This window comes from Piliocolobus tephrosceles, chromosome 11 (assembly GCF_002776525.5).
Source record: "Piliocolobus tephrosceles isolate RC106 chromosome 11, ASM277652v3, whole genome shotgun sequence".
Lineage (NCBI taxonomy): Eukaryota > Metazoa > Chordata > Mammalia > Primates > Cercopithecidae > Piliocolobus > Piliocolobus tephrosceles.
This window is the reverse complement of record NC_045444.1, coordinates 28859106-28876372: the sequence shown is the minus strand read 5'-3', so window position 1 is coordinate 28876372 and position 17267 is coordinate 28859106. Positions and strand designations below refer to the sequence as shown.

At 35.8% G+C, this 17267-nt stretch overlaps 1 protein-coding gene across 2 annotated transcripts in view; it reads right to left on the bottom strand.

Moving 5' to 3' along the window:
• ARHGAP15 (Rho GTPase activating protein 15) overlaps positions 1–17267 on the bottom strand; it is a 630028-nt gene that overhangs the window by 523577 nt on the left and 89184 nt on the right. For both annotated transcript variants that reach the window (XM_023217490.1, XM_023217491.2), the window contains exons 4-5: positions 16972–17033; positions 4736–4823 (exon numbers count right to left, since the gene is read on the bottom strand). In XM_023217490.1, the coding sequence (XP_023073258.1) occupies positions 4736–4823; positions 16972–17033 (150 nt within the window). The remainder of the gene's footprint in view (positions 1–4735; positions 4824–16971; positions 17034–17267) is intronic.

Sequence of the window (17267 nt, the reverse complement as noted above, 5' to 3'; positions counted from 1 at the left end):
GATGATATTTTTGACATGCTGACTGAAAATGACTACCAACTAAAAATTCTATATTCAAAGAGAATATATATTTCTAGGATGAGGGAGAAATAGAGATTTTTTTCAAAATAAGCAGACTATGAGATAGATTGTCCCTGCAAGACCCTTAGCACAGGAATTTCTCAGAATGTATTTCAAGCAGAAGAAAAAGTGATCCTAGAAAGCAAGTCCAAGGTTCATAGACAAATAAATAGCAAAGAATGCACCAAATATTAGGCAAATGTAAACAAACATTGACTCCATAAAAGAGAATAATAATGTCTAGTGGTATTTAAAAAATTAAAACACCAGATGGTAATAACATATACATTGAGAAAGGGATAAATTGCTTAAAAATATTCTAAAGTAATATCTTAGTAGAAGGTAAAGGATCTCACACTAGCCTTATTTGTTGATAAGTACTAATGCTGTAATCCTAAGTTAACTATACCTACAGAATAGAAACAAAGTGTATCCTCCCAAACTAGTAAAGAAAAAAATGGAAGGATAAAATATTAAAGGACAGAAAAAGCAATAAATATGTAGTGAAAGAAACAAGAAACAAAAGAAACATACACTAGGATTCCCTTTATATGAATTAAAAAATACCTAAATTATATTTTTAAGGTATATAGCTATAGGTGGGAAAATAATGAAAGGCAACAAAATAATGACTAACACACAGGTTCGTGGCTCCAGAGACTCCAGAGAAGGGAAGAGGCTATGATGACAAAGGGACAACTGATAGGGGTTGGGGCTTCTGAAGGGCTGGCAGGGTCTATATCTCGTCCTGGGTGGTGCTTATGTAGGTGATTGATTAATACCTATTAAAAATACATACAGATGTTTTATACATTTTACTTAAAATGGTTTCTGCATTATTTTATAATATTTTAAAGATTTTAAGTGAGTTATACATAAAAATACATTTAAAAATATGAGAATACGAACACCATCCTTTCCTTGATAATTCAGGAAATCTGGATCTAGGGACACGAGTGGTTTTCCTCCTCACTGGAGGACCAGTCAGTCCAGATCCACTTGTCCTGATGAGCAAAAGAGAGAGTATGTTAGGCAAATAAGGGGGACAGTTTCCTTTTTGGTAAAGAGTGTCTTTTATTCTGATAATTTTATCCTTTCTATAATTTGGATTGGTTATTTTATAATGTCCTTTCTGTTATAAAATGCTGATGATAGTAGGTGGTCAGTTACGATTCAATGTCCTTTTTATAAAACAAGAACAGAATAGGTCATTCTTCCTTCTCTATTACTGACTCACTGAATCTCTATGAAAATAAGCAAAGTGATTCTGTGCTTATTTGCACAGTAAGGCTGCTTTTGATAAAAATGTGACTTGGATATTGTTATGGATTGAATGTGTTCCTCTAAAATTCCTATGTTGAAACCTTAAACCCCAGTGTGATGTCATTAGGAGGCAGGGCCTTTGGGCGGTAATTAGACCATAAAGGTAGAGCCCTCATGAATGGGATTAGTGGCTTTATGTGAAAAGACATGAACGTCTGCTCTCTCATTTTCTGCCCTCTGCCATGTGAGGACACAGTGAGAAGACAGGACAGATGCAAACGAGGAAGCAGGACCTCAGCAGACACCAGATCCACCTGTGCCTCCATCGTGGACTTCCCAGCCTCCAAAACTGGGCGAAATGCACGTGTGTGGTTTAAGTCACCCAGCCTTTGGTACTTTGATATAGCAGTCCTAACTAAGACAGATATGAACTGGAAGAACTTCAGTGAGAAAGAAAAGTAGACAAACACAGAATGTGGGGTCAGGCACAATACTTTGTAACATGCTGTATTAAACGTGAAAACAGCAAGGGTAAGAACCAAAGGAAGAAGATGGGGGCACTGGGATACTTCGTATGGACATTCAGGAGGTTAAAATCTAGAGCCCTAAATGGATGGATGGCTTTATTTTCAGTATTAGTCGTTGCTCTGAGACAGTATTTTATGCTACTTCTGGATACATTCTTTTGGAGATCATGCATGATGGAGTTTCTTGAATTAGTACATTCTCTGTTCTATAAATGTCTGAATCAGGTCAAGTACAAAACTAATGTAATAATATAATTCCACTGTATATTGTGTACTACAGAATATGCTATATTTCTGTATTTAATAGCATATGATATAATAAAGCACAATAATTTTTTTGGTCATTATGTATTTGTTTTTACTAATTAATTTCATTATTTACTAATTCTGTTGGCAGGTACCACTATGTCCATTTCAGAGGTAAGGATTCTGAAGCTCAAAGAAGTAAGTAATGTTATCAGCTTCTAAGTGGTAAAAATAGAATTACATCCCCTAGAGTCCAACTTCAAAACTTTTCTGGCTGGTTTTGTTGCCTTGTCTCACTGCTGCATTAACACTTAAAGATCATTTGTATAAGGACTAAAATACTGTTTATTCTTTTAAATCACATTCTGCACTCACTTAGGCAGCTTGTCTTGACCCCTAGGAGGAAGGGGCAGACTTTTTTCCAGAAGCACAATGAACAGCACCAGAACAAGTCTAAGGGGGTGCAAGAGAAATTCAGAAACTTGAGCATAAATCTCTTTCAAAATAAAACCACAGCATCTTTAATCAAGGCCTGGCAATGGTTGTATCGTTTCTCTAACACTGGAACTGGTAAATGTGGGCTATCCCACTAGACCTTTAATACTGGGTTAGAAATGGATCCAAGAAGTTGACTAGCAAGTCAATTCATGCAGCACAAACATGAATCTGTAATTCTCTTACCCATTACCACAAAACACAGTTAGTTGCTGCTCTGAATTGACTTTGAAGACAGTAAGTGCCTGGTAGAAACCATAAAAGCATTACAGATGGGGCCAGAAGTAATAAATAAGGACTGCCAGAAAAATGTTAACAAATTTCTTCTACAAGTCAAGTCTATTGTCAATTTACAACAGTTCTGAAGGTTGAACAAGAGGCATGCAATTAGTGAGCTAACTTGCAAGGTTTGCCTGCAATCAGAAAGGGAGTTTTCTTTCACCTGTATAAAATTTAACAGCTGATAATTTTATCTCCTGGTATAAAAAGATTAAAATAATAAAATAAAAATAAACCAAATGCTTTAAAATATGGAATCTTATCCCGCCCATTATCCCACACATTTGCATAAACTCTCTTCCCAACGGAATTCTTCTCACTCAGCAGGGGAAGATCATCTTTTCAGCAGCCAAACTCAGCAAGGCCAGCGACTTTCCTCCCCTCCTGACGTCCCCCCTAGAGCTCATTCAAAGGGAAGACAAAGGACCTGCAAGTGGATGAAAGTTGTTTTGTGCCTGGCCCTTAGGGGTACTTTATTTTCCTTAAAAAGATTATCTCAACCTTAGTGTAGCCAAAAATAAAAACAAAACAAAACAAAAAACCCTAAAAAAATTTCTGAGGCAGTTTAAATTAAAAATACAAAGGACTGAGATATATTTTAAATTTATTCATAATTAGTTTACAGATCGGACAGCACTGAGACTCCAAAATCATCAAGCCACTTGGGGATAAAGGCTACTGCGGTCATCAGAAGCAAGCCAAATGCTACCTTTTGTTCTTACTAAAATCTTCTTCTAAGAAAAATCTCTTAGCAAATGACTTTCTATTTTCTATTTAAAGAGGATTACATAGCAAACACAACTAGTGGCTGGAGAGCAAAGAACTTCCCATCGTTTTATTACCTGCCAAATATAAATTAGTTCATTGTGGGTAACTCCTGCCAGGCGACCCCTTTCCTTGTCATCCATCAGGCCGATGGGCTGTGGCAGGTTAGTTCCTGCCCGGAGTCCTTCCTAATCAGGAGGCTGTCAGATATGTTGCCTGCCCACTGTCTCCTACATCTTGTGGCAGCTCTTGTGTTTGGGCAGCAAGGTTTTGAGCTTGAATTGCCCCAGTAACTGGCTCCGAATTGCTCTTACTTACTATCACTGTCAAATCTTTGCAAGTATATGTGAGGCCCTCTTCCAGGTACAATGGAGAAACCCTACAAATTTCACTTTGTAATAACTACATGATACAGAAATTGTATTAGCTCCATTAGATGGGGTCATAGAAAAATTCAAAAAGGTTAGCTGGATATAGTGAACGTCACAGTTAGACTGAGATAAAAAATCTCTTGGCTAATTTAGAGTGTTTCCTCATTGGTAATACCCTATATTAAGGTGCCATTTATAAACAGTTTATTATTATTTATTAATGTCTGAAGCACTTTATAGCATGCTAGATAACAACTTAAATTCATGTATTAAAGATGCACATACATGGTTTAATACGATTTACGTCTTATAATATTCTTTAAAACAGCTTCCCATAGTATCATCCGTTAAGCATTTATTACTAATGCATTTTATAACATACTTTATGATACATTATTTGAGCAAGTAGCTGCATTTAGTGATCATTTCATAAATAAGAATAAGGCATTTATAAATGGCACCTTAATTTAAAGTGTTACCTTCACATTACTACATAGCCGCTCACCATACATCTCATTTTGTGATTATTCTCCAAATGCACCACTTAATAAAACAGACACTAAGTTCTATTTTCCCTTCATCTGATTAAAAGTTTATTTAGTTATTTTCTCCATCTGTTTTCAGATGTTGGTAGCTTGGAGGTTTTAGTGTGATTTCTGATAAAATAAATTTTTAATTCGACAATATTTCTGAAAAAGTGTTTAACAATAGAAACAGAGAATTACTTACCATATTGGACAGAGCCTGTTGCTTGGATTCTTTGTAAAATTCAATTTTTCGACTAGAAAGAACGATCCAGGAAGTAGACCAGTTTTTCCTTAGAAAAAAAATAAAAGGGAAAGAAAGCATTATCAGTTGAAGAAATCATTTATAGATACAGTATGAGCAACATTTGGAATGAGTAGAGACCATCTTTATTTTTAACAGTCTTCCTAAAAGTCTCCTCTTTATTAAAATCTATAGGTGGTATGGAATTTGGGTAATAATAAAGATATTCTGGAATTATTTAAAAGCATAGCATTTATAGTAAGAGTTTCTTAATTTATAGATCCACCTAAAATTTTTTCAACTACCAAAACTCCGTTATTTGTGTATCCATGTGCATCCTTCCCATAAAAAGTTTATGTTTTTACAGCAAACCAAAAATAGCAAAGTAAAAATAGGAATCAGAACCCTTTCCTTCCTTCATTATTTCTTCTCTTCATTGGTTTAGTGTATTTCAGTCTTAAAAACTAACCAGCCTCATGTGTGATTGCTTAATTCAAAATATTTTCATAATGTAGAATCTTACTAGAAATCAACGAAATGCAAATAAAAATAGTGACTTGCTTTTTCCCTATTTGTACATCAAATTGTCAAGGAATAAAAGAACTAACATCTGATAACATCCAGGGATAATCAGGGTGTAGGAAATAGATTCTCTCATACACTATTGGTGGGAATGCAGACTGTTGCTTCCTTTCTAGAGTGTAATTTGAAAATGTGCTTTTTAAAAATCCCTAAAAATGTGTATATCTTTTGGCTAAACATGTCCATTCCTATGAATTTAAATTTATTCTAGAGAAACAGTCTCACAAGTTGCTGAGTCTGTGTGCATAGAAATTAATTGCATCATTATTTGTTAATTCCATACATAAAATATATTAAAAGATTGGTTAAATAAATTGCGTATAATACATCCATATAACAGAATAATGAACCCTATGCTGTAGAAGAATACTGATGTAGGAATGTTTTAATGCAGACCATAATACATATAGTTTATAACTGTGCTGTGCTATTTACCTAGGACTTTCTTCACCCATACATTCCCTTCTGATTATTAATTCCATTAATTAGAAGTCAAAGCATTGCTTTGTCATATGTGTCTTCCATGACATCCTCTCATATCACTTATGATAAATTTAAAAATATTTTTCATAAATTTCACCTCTATCCTACATTAAGAAATGAGCCTCGAGATGTTAGAAATCAGTTCATCTCTACAAAGGTATCCCCAATGCTTAGCATGGTGCCTTGGACAGAATAGACACAAAATACATATGTATTGGGTCAATGACTGAACCTTGGCCTGGAAAAAAGTCTTGATATGACAATAATTACATCAATTGGTAAAATCGTGGCTTTTGAGTTTCGTTTGTATTCCTTGGTGTTTACCAAGTTTTCTGCATTGAGCACGTATTGCTTCTGTAGTTAGAATATGTATATGTTCATGTCATGAAGGCAGTCTTTTGTAGATAGTAAAGATATTAAGGAGATTAATATCCATGAGTTTCTACCCATTAGAGTGTATTATTGCAGTTTGCTTCGGCTTAACATTCACTTCAAAATAGTTGAATTCATTTTACAAAAGTGTTTTTTTTTTTAAAGTTTATGGAAAGACTTTATTCAGATCAATAGAAAACCACACCAAAATATTTTTAAATGACTATTGAAGATCTTTGTGTAATTTATTTCCACTTGCCTTTTAGAAACTAAGAGCTTGATTGAAAGGACAGCTTTGATTCAGTAAGGTTAATATTTACAAAAAGAATTAGGTTGCTCATATGCCTGGAGCTTTCTTAATGATACACCATTGTGTTAAAAAAGAACAGAATAAGCAGACACACAAGAAGCACAATGTGTATTTTTCAACATCCAAATACAAACACTGTGTTCTTGGACCCACTTGTCTTTAAATGAAGAGTCTCAATTTTTCAATTAAATGATGAAAACATGAAAAAACAAAACCCAGAAAGAAAACCACACAGACGTTTCCTTCTGCCCTAGTGCCCATTTCTTCTTTTAGGTACCAGCAGCAGAAGAGTGAATTGAAGCAGCAATAGCCTTCTCTTCATTCAGGTCATAATAATAGATGACCCCAAACAGGAAAAAGAGAAACATTGTTAGAAGTCTAGTCTGGGCATCTTTTAACACCACCCTTATTTTGACCATATGTGGTCAGGGAGTACAGAACACCCTCACACATGAAGAATCCATATTTAACCTACCTATTATATTTCCCACTATGTATTTCATATTCTCACAAGGAGATACTATACCTTATTTGCATCCTATCTATAGTAAGTCCTGGATAAATGGCTCTGATTTGAATCTGTTTCAGATGTTGATCATTTATAGAACTTGCTGGCAAAACTCTCCCCATCCTTAAACTTGGAAATGGAACTGGTTAGAGTTAAAGTTGCATGAAACACAATTATCTCATTGTTCTTTAGTAGGACTTTGAACTGCTGTGAACTGGGTCCCTGTTAGGTGAACTGGATGAAAAAACTGAAGAGGGTAAGAACTGCAGGTCTCGAAACCTTAGCAACATGACTTGCTCTGACACCTTATGTACAGTGCTACTTTGTTTTGAAATTATAAACTATAAACACGGTCTTTATCTTCTCTGAATAAAAGTGAAAGCTGAGTGTTATTGCTTGAAAAGAATTTCATTTCAAAACGAAGAATAATAATGCTGCTGACAACCTTTTAGATGTCCTCTTTCATCTCAATTTTTTCCATGATTTCTTTTAAAATAATAATTAGCATAAATTATTTAGAATGCCTAGCATAAATCTAATCACCTAGTTTATGCTTAGCTTCATACACAAAAATGATGAAAGTACTAACATCTCTATTTACTAATATGAAAAATGAGGCTCAAAGGGTAACTTAAGGTCTTACACTTAGATTTAAAGTTAAACTCAGTTTCTCTAGCTCCAAAACCTATAATCTGTTCATTACTTTATGCTGTCTTGTTTTTTTAATCCAATTTTTTTTATTTACTTTTTAAGGCCTCAATACGCATTTTTGAATAACTGAAAGACATGAGTTTACACCTATCTGCCAATGAAAAACAGAATTGTGCACAGAATTTGCAAAGCACGGTGCAGAATAAAAATGCAGCATTCTGTGTCCAAAAATTATGAAGAATTTTAAGACAGTAATAATCTAGCATTAAATCAAGGGCAGAGTCCTTCCGAGCATGGGGCCCTGGATGCACACCGGTGAAGGCAGCCCTAACTACATTATGACTTTACAACAATGGCCAAAGAATAATTTCTTTTTTATATACTGTCTTTTTTTGTAAAATTATACTTTAAGTTCTAGGGTACATGTGCAGAACATGCAGTTTTGTTACATAGGTACACACATGCCATGGTGGTTTGCTGTACTCATCAACTCATCATATACATTAGGTATTTCTCCTAATGCTATTCCACTCCCAGCCCCCGACCCCCAACAGGCCCCAGTGTGTGATGTTCCCCTCCCTGTGTCCATGTGTTCTCATTGTTCAACTCCCACTTATGACTGATAACATGTGGTGTTTGGTTTTCTGTTCTTGTGTTAGTTTGCTGAGAATGATGGTTTCCAGCTTCATCCATGTCCCTGCAAAGGACATGAACTCATCCTTTTTTATGGCTGCATAGTATTCCATGGTATATATGTGCCACATTTTCTTTATCCAGTCTATCATTGATAGACATTTGGGTTGGTTCCAAGTCTTTGCTATTATGAATAGTGCCATAATAAACATACGTGTGCATGTGGTCTTTATAGGAGAATGATTTATAATTCTTTGGGTACATATCCAGGATTAAGCAGTTCTACCTTCGTTAAGGATATTTTCAAAGTCGGATTTTAATGTAGTTTTGGTTGAAATCCTCAAATGGTAGAAGCTAGTGTGCATAGTGTGAGACAAGATATCAGCTATCCAGGCTCTGTTATTAACTACTTTACCTGATCCTTATTGGGAAGACTGAGCAAAGACCCACCATTCCCAAGCTCTCTTCCCCTAGAAGTTGCACTGATTCAAAGGAATAAGATGATGTATCATTTGACTCCTCATTAGAAGACAGAAACAGGTGTGTGTTCCTAACTGGGTGGCATCTCTGTATCTTTTCTGCCAGGGAATATTCTGGTCTGTGATTAGCAGACTCATCTGCACTCAGCAAAGAATATAAACGCAGAAAGGGAGTCAGCAGCCTGTAGTCCAGGAGTAGCTGAGGGTTTACCTAATGAGAACAACTTTTCACTACGGCTTAGGTCTGAACCTTCCTCTCTGATCAAAGTACTCTAGAAACTTGACTATTATCCTTTATAATATCTGTCCAGTCTATTTCCCATTCTGACATGTCTGACCCATTGTGATGCCTATAGTTCTCAGCACATCAGTGGAATAGCTTTTTCACCCAATTACTCTAACATGGTGACTCTCTTGTAAGGCATTGTCAGCTCTGGAGTGTGCAAAGGATCACTTGGCAAGGTTTTACCTTGACTTAAGGATTTGATATTTTCCATATGCAACCAAATCACTATATATAACTCTTATTCAATATATTAGGTGACATCTCAGGAAGTAGGCAACTCATATAAGCTTAAAAGCCTTAGCCAGAATAGGTGAGCCCAGCAGCTTCTGATGAAACTTTGCAAATAGACTATTTTCTAGGATAAACACAGTTTTCACACTAGGAAGTCTCTCTCTGCCCCAAGCTCCCACAAAGAGGTAGAAAGCACCTCTAACTTCTTAGAGCATTTCCAGTACTGGGCATACTATTTGACATTTAGTAGGTGATTATTAAAGATTTTTTGAGTAAAAGAGCATATGGCCTTTCAAATTTCAGAAGGGTCATACATCTAGATGTTTTCTGCTCTGTGTTTGCTGTTCTTCATTAACGAGGACTACACAATTTCATTTCCTTTCTCTGTTCTTTAGTTTCTTAGTGCTTTAATATAGTATTCTTAGTATTATTTTTTCTTAACTATTGAACACTTCTGATATAGGATATTTTTTCCTAATTTATGCTTCTAGTGGTCAATACCTGAGCTTTCTCCAGAGGGCTTCCCACCCTGAGCTTGCACTGACTTCTGCTCTATATGCCACCTGGCATTTTATATGCACTATGGAATTTAATTACTAAGCTGGTCACAAGTCTCCATTAAACATTTACCACATGCCAAACACAATTCTAAGGACTGAATAGAGATGGAAAAATAAGACATGCCTCAAAAATTTTATGTCTAACTACAAGAAGATGGACAATAAACATGGAAACCAAGTCTTCTGAATGAGTCTAGGATACCCCCATATTACAGAAGAGAAAACTGAAGCCCAGTAAGGCTGCATCCTAACCAAGGGCAAACAAGCCATGAAGATGGGATTCAGGACCCTGCTCACTCCAGTGTCTCCATGGTCTCTAGGCAGGTGGCATGCAGCTCTCTCTGTAGTCACTCTGAGCATGCCAGCTGAGAGCCTCATGAAAGGAGCTAAGAAGGGGAGATAAGGAAGAGTTGTCATAGAAGTACTAGAATCTCTTTCTCTTTAGAGCAAAGCCACGTCTTAGCCTGACCTGGGCTATCCTGCAATGCTGAACTGCAAGCCCTTTATCCCTGTCTTCCATCCCTACCATGATGGTCAGGAGGCAAATTCACCCATTGATCAATCAGTGCCTCCACACTGCATCACAACTTTGAGAGCATAGTTTTCTATTTTTTCCACAGAGGGACAAAAATTACGGTGTTGGATAGACTAAAGAGGTAACTAAGATACACAGCTCAGGAAATATCTAACTTTAGTAAGACAGTCCAAAGTGCCAAGAGTAAGGGAGACAACCACCAATTTCCACAGGGATTTACAGGTAACAATCAGGTAAGGGTTTGATCCTGGTGATTCCATGCAGGAGACAAATCCTGTGGCAAGAAATGCAGGTGTCGAGCCAGACACGGTGGCTCACACCTATAATCACAGCACTTTGACAGGCTGAGGCAGGTTGATCACTTGAGGTCAGGAGTTCGAGACCAGCCTGGTCAACATGGCAAAACCCCGTATATTAAAAATATAAAATTAAATAGGCATGGTGGCAGGTGCCTGTAATCCCAGCTACTTGGAAGGCTGCAGGAGAATCAATTAAACCTGAGAGGCAGAGGCTGCAGTGAGCCAAGATTGCGCCACTGCACTCCAGCCTGGGTGAGAGAGTGAGACTCAGTCTCAAAACAAAACAAAACAAAAACAGAAATGCAGGTATTTATTTTATCTTTTGACATACAAAACAAATTACATCTAAGGGGAAAAAGGGTTCTAACTACAACTGGGAAGTAGGGAGAACTAAATTTCTTTAAGGGCATTTATGTACCACTAATGCAATTGGTGGGACACTTTATCCAAGTGAAATACTTCATAAAATTTTCCTAAAGCAAATCCTGAATTGTGAAGTTGGAAAATGCAAAAAAACCAAGCAGACAAATAGATGTACAGAAGCAAAATCAAAGCCCAAACAACAGCAGCAGCAGCAACAACAACAACAAAACACCCCCAAAACAAAAACAAAAACAAAAACTCAACAAAGCCATCGGCTTGGCATTCTACAAAATGGACACCGGATGGCAGCACATAATAACAGCAACTTTGATTGTAACAGCTTATCTGGAAAATGCTTGATGAAAAAAACGGATCTTAAAATATTCATTACCATTATAAGAATCTGTTAGCTTAAACTCCAGCTTTAACACGTTCATTTGCTCTAAACACCAAAAGCTTTATATCCTACGCTTACCTTTCTTTTGCCTTCTTTAGGTAACGACAGAGTGACAAACCAAAAAGTCAGAAGAAAATATATGTGAGGTTCCTTGACAAATTTCAGTTTCTCTTATTTGGGCCATCTGCCTTTGTTACCTAACGTGGTCATGCTGGATTTGACTTGATTCCGCACCACTGATGGGAGTGAAAGTAATTTATTCTAGTGTCCCTGACTGATTTACCGCAAAATCACTCAGACACTGTTAAATGTACAGACTCACTCAAACTGGTTGGTCTAGGAACTTATTTCTTCTGTCTCATATTCTAAGCATCTTGTAATTTATGACTGCTAAAATGTGGGTCAAAAAGACACTGAGGTGTAAAAATACCCATCTCTGTCAGTATTGCAAGAAAATGAAGAAAGACAGATTCAGCCTGGAAGAATTTATTGTGACACTGAGAAGAAAGTACTAAAGAAAAAATATGATCATGTTAGGAGCACACCTTAGTCTCACATTCCAAAGAAAGTCCATTCTGAATAACAATTGTTAAACCAAACAAAAACCCAACAGAAGGCCTAGCAGCTGTGGGCCCTAGGATGAAAGCAGGCACTAGTAGACGTAACCACTGCACAATCTTTTTTTTTTTTTTTTTCTGCATTTCTTTTCATAGCCATCTTCTGGCCATATTTTCACCCCCAGGTATATCTTTCTGTGCCCATCTAAGGAGAGAAGAATGTGACTCTATGTTGTGGTAAGATGTGCAGAGCCACACAGGCGCTGATGATGGGAAGACCTAGGTGCCGAGGGAGAAGCAAGTTTGAGGTGTTGAAACGAGGGAGAAGCAAGTTTGAGGTGTTGAAACTTCATAAACATATTGTCAGGTGCCTTTTGTAAGTGTAAGCATTGAAAATAACCTTTTACTAAGGTGTCACAGGGTTTCAGAGAAGCCAGGGTTACTTACAGGTTTGGGGACGGAATTCCCCAAATGAAGAAATTCCTATGCTTCATCAGAAAAGCTGAGGCATAGTTTCAGTGTCCACAATTAAAAATTAAAGTGAATGCTGAATGTATTCTGCTTTCAAGCCTGTCAGTGTATCACTGGGGAAATGTGTATAACCTCATTTCAAAACAAGGCTAAATGTATGGCCTGTTATGAATGTCAATTATAGCCAGTAAGTTATCTTTCCTTTTATCATCTCCTGCTCATATTCAGAGATAAGTTAAATTTTCTTTGAGAGAAAGAGAAAATACATTAAACAGACAAATAAAGACACATAAAAAAAGAAGAGAAAGAAGGAAAATAAGAAGACAATACAAAGTATGGCGATCTATTATGGATTTATAAGTAGAAAACTTGATAGAAATTAATAAAATAATACTTATTAAGTGACAATTGAAGTCCCTGGTACTGTTGATGGCATGAAATAAAAGGACTATTTTTGCTCCTTAGGCTCAAATAGCTTTAAGCAAGAGAGATAAAGCAAACGTGTTTCAAGCAGAGGTCAGGGCTAAATTCTGTGATACTAACTATATATAAAATAAGATTTGGGAGAAATAAGAGGTTAATACTGTTGACTGAGTTTCTCCATTTATACAATAGGATGCAATAATAGAGTCTATATTGTAGTATCATGTAAGTATTACTGATAAAGGATTCAGCCAGGTGCTTGATAGAGTAAGCATCTATTAATATTGCTTATTAATTCATTAAAATTTATAAAAGATATAAAGGTCCTGGATAAATGAAACAAAGGCTATCAAATTTTACATAAGATGCATAAATTATAGTATGTTATATTATTTATTAGTACTAAATTATCAACAGGATAAAAGATACATAATTCTTCAAGGTTATGACTAAACTGACCATTTTTGTTGCTAGTGATAAAAGCATATACACTCCTTGAGTAGGCAATATGGCAATGCATACTAAGATTCATTTAAAATGGTCATGTGATTCGATCAAGTAACCCAGGCTTAGCATTTGTCTTTAGAAAATATAAAAGAGGGCCCGGTGCTATAGTTCACATCTGTAATTCCAACACATTGTAAGGTCAAGGTGGGTAAATCTCTTGAGCCCAGGGGTTCCAGACCATTCTGAGCAGCATGGTGAGACCCAGGTCTCTACTAAAAATACAAAAAAAAAAAAAAACAAAAAAAAAAAAAAAAAAAAAAGCTGGCTGCGGTGGTGTGTACCTGTGGTCCTAGCTACTCGTTTAACCCCGCATAAGGTGAGTGGATGGGTGGGGGTAGAGGAGGCTGGCACCACTGCACTCCAGCCTGGGTGACACAGTGAGATCCTGTCTCAAGAAACAGACAAAAATATAAAAGAAAAATTGACAAGCAATAGGAGAATTATTGTAATAATAACTTTTAATATAAAACCAGACTCAGCTTAAAAATCAAGTATAAAAAGAGGTAGGGATGATTTGGCATATTATAGCCCATCAATATAATGGGATATCATGTTCTTAAACATGGTGATTATGTATACAATGTTCAGTTTGTAAAGTATTTACAATAAAAACAAAATAAGCCCCATAAACTTGGAGGGGTTATGTACAACATGTAAAATTGACAAAGCATTATTATCTCAAATATACTATGAGTTTCCTCAAATTATTGAATATAAAAGCAGGAAACTCAATAGAAAATAGTCAAAGTTTATTAATAGAATCAGAATGCAGAACCTGAATGGCTCTAAAGAGATAAAGTGATCCTCAACTTCAATACCTATCAGTGAAACACAAATAAAAGCAACATTAAGGTAATGTTGTATGGATAATTAGATTGGATAATGCTTCTGCTGATAAAATTGTGGAAAATAGAATCCCTTCTATATTTTACATTGAACTGGTGTGATTTGGGGCACTCATTCAGGAGAAAGTGTGGCAACAGTAACCAGTAGATTTACAAATGTGTGCGACTTACCACTGAGCAATCCTGTACTCCTGGAAAGATTCCCCTGAGAAAATTCCTAACAGGTTCAAAGGAAACATATATGTGTGATTTATTGAAATGTTGTTTGGAGTGAAAGGAGTTAGAGGCAACTTAGATGTCCACAGCTGGGGAGATTTGGTAAGTAAAAATTCGTATACAGTCATGCTTCAATGAAAGATGAGGATATATTCTGAGAAGTGTGTCATTAGGTGATTGTGTCACTGTACAAACATCATAGAGTGTACTTATACAAATCTACATGGTAAAGCCTACCACACACTAGGTTGTATGGCGTAGCCTATTGCTTCTAGACTACAAACCTGTACAGCATGTTACTGTACTGAATATTGTAGGCAATTGTAACATAGTGGTAAGTATTTGTGTATCTAAACGTATCTAACCACAGAGAAGGTACAGTAGGCATCAGTTTTATAATCTTATGAGACTACAGCTGTATATGTTGTCCATCGCTGATCAAAATGCCACCATGTGGCACATGACTATACATAAACGATGGCGAAGCGGCCAGCAATTGGAAGAAACGAACTAGATTTAAAGACGTTCATGCACTGCATAAAAATGTTTTAATCCACAGAGGACGACATATAGATATTAGTCCTATGAGATTGTAATGAAGCTGAAAAATTCCTATTGCCTAGTGACATGGTATTCTTCATAACGTCATAGCAGAATGCATTACTGTTTCCATGTTTAGGTATGTTTAGATATACAAATACCATTATGTTACAATTGCCTACAGTATTCAGCACAGCAACATGCTGTAAATGTTTGTAGCCTAGGAGCAATAGGCTATATCATGTACCATCTAGGCTTGTGTAGTGCACTCTATGATGCTCACATGATGATTAAATCACCTAAGGATGCATCTCTCAGGACATATCTCCATCATTAAGAGAGGCATGTCTGTATAGCACCATAGAAAGCTGCCCAAGAGCTAACATGGAATGAAAGTAGTAAGAAACATAATAAGGTTTATGATACAAAAATATTTATGCTATATAGAACACACTCACACATACACAACTATACACTATTTTTTTGAATGCCGCATATACAGCTAAATATAGACATATATGGAGAATGAGTTTGATAAACATGCATTAAATACATTAAAATGAATGTCTACAGGGGATTGAAACAAGGATTAGAGACTAAAAATAAAATAAAACCAGCTAGGGCTCTTGCCCAGAATGATGATAGCACAAGGCCGCAAACTGAAGGATATAATCAACTCAATTCTGTGCACCTGGGGTAACAATAACCACCACAACAACAAAACAAAAAGGAAAACTAAAACATATAACTTTAAGTGGAAAAAAGGCTGAAAGAATGCATAATGGTATGCAAAGTGAAATAATAAAACAGAGTACAAACACGTTTATAAGCAACTTTGCATTTGATTTTGTCTCCTGTGCATCTGTCTCCTGAACCCTTCAAGGGAGGGTGGCTGCAGGGCCACTCCAGAAAAATAGTCCAGGCAAAGATTTAAGGCCCTGTCCACTATCCCAGAATCAGACACACTATGGAGAGAAAATAGAGCTTGTTATTTACAACCGAAATAGCTATTTTAAGTGGTGAAATTATGGATGATTCCCCCCACAACCAATTTCACTTTGTTTAAATAAATATATAGAAAATTCATTATAGCCATCAAACAAAAGCAGACTTTATTCTCTAGTGTTGACCAGAGTGTCATTCTAGTAATGAATTGTATTATACAACTAACAGGTGTCCCATTGTGTAGCTAATTAGCACATTTATCCTATATAATTTTAATTGTTAGTAATACATTTAAGAGTAAATGCCTTGCATCTCAATTTGAGCATTTTCTACAAATTTGGTAGCTTGCGTATCATCCAGCACAAAGCTAAGTATGTAACAGAACCAATATGAGAAATAGCAAAAATTCTAAAATGGAGGTGATTATTTATAAACATACTGTATATACAACACAATTATCATCTTTCTTTAACCTCCTATCAACCATACTTTTTTTCTTCAAGATTTTTGTTGCTGTTGTTGTTGTCCGAAGAGTTCTTATTCCCTTTTCAAATTTGTCTCACCTCTGTATTTGTTACTTTTACTTTATCAATTTCTATTTTGAGCTACAAAAGTAGTTCAAATCCTCCATCCTTCAAGAAATTACTCTCACAAGGTATTGTATGGAGACTTTCATATATTGTGAATGAATGCATTCATTCTCTAATATTTCAATCACAGAAATTACAATCCATTATCTTAATTATTTTCAGTGTTTTATGAGTTCAAGTCCAAGGAGGACAAAAAGCACCTCATTAATATATTCTGTTCAACAATATAGAATGTAGTTCCTTTCTTTAACAACTGCAATTACATTAAAAATAATGTTGATTATAGTGGTAGCAGAGGAGACTGTTCTTGTCTGGTACCATAGGGCCTTGCATTCCAAACAATAACAATGGCACAAGTTGAGCATATGAAGAACCAGCGTAGTTATATAAAAGTGCATTAAAGAATTTTGTTACCTTAGTTTCTTTCCTCCATCTGCAATTTTAGCTTTTTGCAGATAACCTTCTTTTTCAACCATCTGCAAGAAGAACGCATATGTTAAAACTATGACAAACTACTATGCATTGTTGGTTTGAATAAACCTATGCTTTTCAAGAGTCATTGCAGTGATGGAAGTTTTCAGTCATAGAACTTTATTAATAATGCATGTATAGCTTATGGGAACTGCCTGCAAACTCATAGTCATTACAAGCTGTTACATATCTAAAAGATAGATTATGAAGAGGAATGTGAATGATTTGTTAGATAGTGA